Source organism: Diachasma alloeum, unplaced genomic scaffold (assembly GCF_001412515.2).
Source record: "Diachasma alloeum isolate Michigan unplaced genomic scaffold, Dall2.0 Dall_scaffold_00617, whole genome shotgun sequence".
Taxonomy (NCBI): Eukaryota; Metazoa; Arthropoda; class Insecta; order Hymenoptera; family Braconidae; genus Diachasma; species Diachasma alloeum.
Window position 1 is genome coordinate 217,290 of NW_021680749.1, and position 5,046 is coordinate 222,335.

General features: G+C 34.7%; 2 protein-coding genes across 2 annotated transcripts in view; one reads left to right on the forward strand and one right to left on the reverse strand.

Moving 5' to 3' along the window:
• The window catches only part of LOC107043699, a 6,905-nt gene extending 4,983 nt beyond the window's left edge, over positions 1 to 1,922 (reverse strand). Inside the window, exons 1-2 of the mRNA XM_015265283.2 lie at positions 1,596 to 1,922; positions 1,097 to 1,239 (exon numbers count right to left, since the gene is read on the reverse strand). Of these exons, the coding sequence (XP_015120769.1) occupies positions 1,097 to 1,239; positions 1,596 to 1,737 (285 nt within the window). The 5' untranslated portion in view covers positions 1,738 to 1,922. The remainder of the gene's footprint in view (positions 1 to 1,096; positions 1,240 to 1,595) is intronic.
• Positions 1,923 to 2,150: 228 nt separating this feature from the next.
• On the forward strand, positions 2,151 to 4,843 carry LOC107043698. The gene is made up of 3 exons (XM_015265281.2): positions 2,151 to 2,421; positions 2,791 to 2,874; positions 3,701 to 4,843. The coding sequence occupies exons 1-3, from the start codon at positions 2,151 to 2,153 to the stop codon at positions 4,618 to 4,620; spliced, it is 1,275 nt and encodes a 424-aa protein (XP_015120767.1). The 3' UTR covers positions 4,621 to 4,843.
• Positions 4,844 to 5,046: the final 203 nt, after the last annotated feature.

Sequence of the window (5,046 nt, forward strand, 5' to 3'; positions counted from 1 at the left end):
CCATCGACTGGCGTCCAACATATTTAACATTTCAATTAAAAATAATCCTATTCTTCATTCTAAATTTTTCCCCGAACGTCACAACTATCTTTATATTATTTTAATACGTGGCACCTAACAAACATAATTTTCCATTTTAAGAAAATGAAAAAAATAAAAACTTCAANTAATCTTACTATACAATCCAGCAAAAAGTCTTTTGCAAATTCCTCGCCTTCCTCCACCTCGGGCACCAAGGGCACAGTAATCAGCCAACGAGTAACTTCCTTTATACACCTCGTTCAATACAATAGTTACAGCACTCCTCCAATCGAAACCGTTTCCATCTTTAGTCATCATTTCTACATAAGTAACGAGATTTTTTTTCAGATAAAATCCACACCTCTCAGCTATTTCAACCTAAAATATTAAAAATAATATCATTCGTGGCAAAGCCATGGGTTTGTGGATTCAAAGGCCTGAATATTATTAATTAACCGAACAATCAAAATTNCAAAAGTGATCAAATTTTCAGTCAAATGAAAAATTACACGCTGGATCGTTCGTCGATAATTGTTGGAATATGCCATACATAAATTGCAATAGTTGGTGATTNCACTCCTCCAATCGAAGCCGTTTCCATCTTTAGTCATAATTTCTACACAAGTAACGAGATTTTTTTTCAGATAAAATCCACACCTCTCAGCTATTTCAACCTAAAATATTAAAAATAATATCATTCGTGGCAAAGCCATGGGTTTGTGGATTCAAAGGCCTGAATATTATTAATTAACCGAACAATCAAAATTAATCTCATTATAGATGGATGGCTAAATCAATTTTCCAATTCTAAGATATTAATTATTAATTTTGTAATTGCCAACCCTTTATTCTTAAGTAAGTATTGAACGAAGGTCCATTGGTATCAAAACTGTGAAGTGCCAATTAAAAAATGATTTGCTTTAGAATGGTAGTTTTTAATCTTNACTTAGAAAAATTTTTGCAGATATTTTTTCTTCAGAAAAGGTCTTTTACAATAAAAAAAACAAGACTTTGCTCATTTCCTATTGCAAACATGGGACAAGTCATTTGTTCTCTAATCAATCTCTCCTCTTACCTTGTCTTCACCGGACTTATAAAATTCTTCAGGCAGTGGTGGGGGTGTGAACATTTCGTTTCCTCTAGCACTATTCGTTTTTTCGCAATTGTACGTCAATGCCTTCAGAAGTATTTTTTGACACATTACCCATCCTCTCGGAACTGCAAATTAGTATATTTCGTAACGAGTGCAAAAAAGTGTTTTTTGGACTCGTTACGAAATATACTATTAAATATTTAACGTCGCAAATCACGTACAAATTCAAGTTTCAAAAGAAAAAATTTTGAAGTTTGAGAACTCNATATTTTTCATCACAATGTGCCGGAAAGTGCACTTTTCGTCACAGCGTGGTGAAAATAATATTTTTCACTCGCCTTCGGCTCGTGATATAAACCTCCCACTCGCCAAAAAACACTTTTTTGGACTCGTTACGAAATATACTATTAAATATTGAACGTCGAAAATCACGTACAAATTCAAGTTTCAAAAGAAAAAGTTTTGAAGTTTGAGAACTCACTCGGATTTGGCAGCAACTTTGCGAGCCCTTGAGCTGCTTTGTCAATATTCTTGTTGTCAGAGGTTTCCATACAGACATTACTTTCAAGAGACTTCTCATCAGACGAATGAACCCCCTCTCCATCGCTATAATCGTCAGGCATATCAGAATCGTCTTGCGAACTAGATGATTCGGCTTTTTCAATACTCTGCGGCTGTACTGATGTAGCTGAGGTGGAAAAATTTGGCAGATCTCGTGTTTCATGCCGCTCTTCATTTTTATTTTCACCCTTGGCCTGATCTTCACAATTTTCTGAATTTTTATCAATTATTGATCCCAAAAACCCCATATGCTTCGGTGATTCAACAATCACATCTGTCTCTTGATTGAGGCTATTGGAGACGCTAGATAAGGGTGCGATATCTCGTGAGGTTCTGGGCAACTAAAAAACATGGCGGCGTAAGGGGTTTTGTTGACATATATATATGCACGTGTACGTTGACTGTAGGTTATGTTTTTTTTGTCCCAATTTTGATATTTTCAATATTGTATTGAATATTAATGGGTTTAATGGAAATGAATCCGAGTCATGAAAAGACTGGTGCTCATAAAAAAGTATTCAAGTGTTCTGTGAAAGGATGCACATCGATATCTTCTAATTCTGACGGAGTGAGTTATCATCGATTTCCAAAGAGCAATCGATTCTTTGTTAAAAGGTTGGATACTGGTGGAAAAATTGATATTGATCGTTACGAAGAATGGAAATCACGATGCAAAATTGATAAAGTAACCACAGCAACAAGGGTTTGCAGCTTGCACTTCGGACGAGAAGATTTTTCATTGCCAGGTATGTGGCTTTATCCGATTTATGGTTGGAGTTGAGTAAAACCTAATAGGAGTACATACTTCTTATTAATTCAGTAGTGAAGTGGTAGAAATTAACAAGTCGACTTGTTCCCTAATAGTTGAGTTTTTGAGAAATACCTCTGAAACTAAGAGAGATAGCCAAATTTTGATAAAGAACTTTTTTGTAGAGCAGGATGAGAGTTACAAAAAAGTCTACATAAAAATTTTGCTCTCTTAGATTCTGAGATACTACTCCAAAACTCACTCATTAGAGCTAAATCGACTCGTTACCCTTTTCCACTTGGCTACTGAATTCATATCAATGTCCTGTACATGATGAAGTTATTGATAGTGTTTGATATGATTCTAGATTTCGAGAGTAAACGATGTAGATTAAATCCATATGCAGTGCCGAGTCGAAATTTGCCTCACGATGATGAGGGTTTAGAAGCTGGTGAGATATCCCCCACCACGAACATTATAACCAATCGTGATAATGAGAGGGAAGAAGCTGATCATTCTCGTAGAACTCAAGAAAACCCCTCCAAGATTCAGGTTTGAATATTTTGAAGTATATTCGCGGATGAAAAAATTATCAAAAACAATCGTGTAGTCGGGTGGTACAACTTCCCCAGTCGATTCTTCATATTTTATCATCTATCAAAAATGATCATAAGCACGAGTGATTCTATGACGAAATGATGAGAGTTTTTTTCTAAAAATTTATTCAGCTACAAAAATTGTCGTTTGTCATTTCCTTCTAAAATCAATTGGTTATTAGAGAATTAGATTAATGGCCCATGAAAAGAGGGTTAAATTTGACATATGCTGGTTCACAGCAGAAAAAACTATGCATATTTTTATATGTTCCACACAATGTGAGAAAAATTATTTCTAATGAACTTTGATGTTTAATTGAACAATGTGTAAAAAAATTGTTGCTTGAAATTTGAGACAAATCTAGTTACAGGTGACGGATGTAGGAGAATTTTCCAATGTAGCAAGAAAATTGTCGGATAATTTTGAAGCTGTAGAGGAATTTGAGACTGTTTTTCTGAATTTGTCTTGTGGAAGTGAAGATTGTATTGATGGTGTGCCAACAGCTGACGTCGATGATAGATTTGTAGAGGAGGGATTAATAGAGATTGCGTAAAACGCAAAATCAACAGAAGATCTAGCATCGAATCACCGACATGAATCAACCCAAACCTTATCTGAAAGTTTACATACTGCAAAAGAAGATAAGAGTTCACAAACTTCATCATTCAAACAATTCACAGATAAAAGTGTTCAAGTTAAAAGTGGGGACATATTGACACCGTTCACATCGTGCATAATAACTGATCGTCACTTGAATGTTATATGTGGTATTCGAAAACATGCGATTCTCACGAAAATCGTATCATTAGTGTCTGAATTATATCCAGAAAGTAGGACTCGAAAAATGAGTTTGAAGGATCGTGTTATTTTAACTATAATGAAATTAAAACTGGATTTGACATTCTCTGCTCTATCTATTATGTTTAGATGTGTTGAAGAATCGATCTGCCGATACATTTTTCATGACACATTACGAAAACTAGCCCAAATACTTCGATGTGTGATTCGCTGGGTGCCTAAAGACGAAATTCAAAGGAATATTCCACAATGTTTTGAATATTTCAAGGACACTGTGGTTATAGTAGACTGTACTGAATTTAAAATTCAAAGACCGAAACGTTTACAATGCAGGATCAAGCTATATTCACAATATAAATCAAATTTCACAGCTAAATTCATGACAGGAATAACTCCAGGGGGCATGTTGACATTCCTGAGCAAAGGATATGGAGGCCGAGCATCTGACAAGACGATATTCGAGCAGAGCAACATTATTAATTTTCTAGAGAAGGATGATGCTGTTATGACAGATAAGGGTTTTCAGATTGAGGAAATTTGTATGAAACGAGGCGTTAAGTTATACATACCACCATTCTTAAAAAAGAAAAAGCAATTTTCTCCAGAGGAAGCTACTTATAATCGCTTCATTGCTGCAGCTCCAGTTCACGTAGAACGAATGAACCAAAGGATTAGAGAATTCGGGATCCTACAGAATCAGATCCCTTGGAATTTAGGCTCTCGTATTGACGATATTGTTATTGTATGTGCAGGGTTAGCGAATTTAGGAACACCAATTTTGGAGGTTGATAAATTTATTTAAAAACATAACTGAAATCAGATAACATGACAAAATATTTATGTAACTTGAAATCGAAATTATCATTTTTTATACGAATCTTGGAACTGCTTTTTTTTACATAAAACATGCAACATTTTTGTAAAATACACGTCTTTCAATTTAGCAAGTAAATCATTCACAAATCGTGCATTGTACTTCACTGTAACAACTTTGATATCATCCACTTTTTGACAATAAATTATTAAGTGACAAACAGGCAAATTTAGTAAAGCCATTCCCAATTGAATTTGACCTTGATACGTGTGTTTTTGTCTCAAGCTAATATTGTTATCGACCAACTCCAACCATTTGCAATATTTCAGTAACGATGCATCAGACAAATCAGTTAAATAATAACTACACTTAATTTCGATTAATACTGAAGGGATGTGCTTCCTAAAAACTACA

Excerpts from the sequence above, each read along its gene's own strand:
- LOC107043698 (XM_015265281.2), top strand. The coding sequence starts at position 2,151 with ATGAATCCGAGTCATGAAAAGACTGGTGCTCATAAAAAAGTATTCAAG. Across the intron at positions 2,422-2,790 it reads AGAAGATTTTTCATTGCCAG|ATTTCGAGAGTAAACGATGT; the intron begins GTATGTGGCTTT and ends ATATGATTCTAG. Across the intron at positions 2,875-3,700 it reads TGATGAGGGTTTAGAAGCTG|ATAAAAGTGTTCAAGTTAAA; the intron begins GTGAGATATCCC and ends AACAATTCACAG.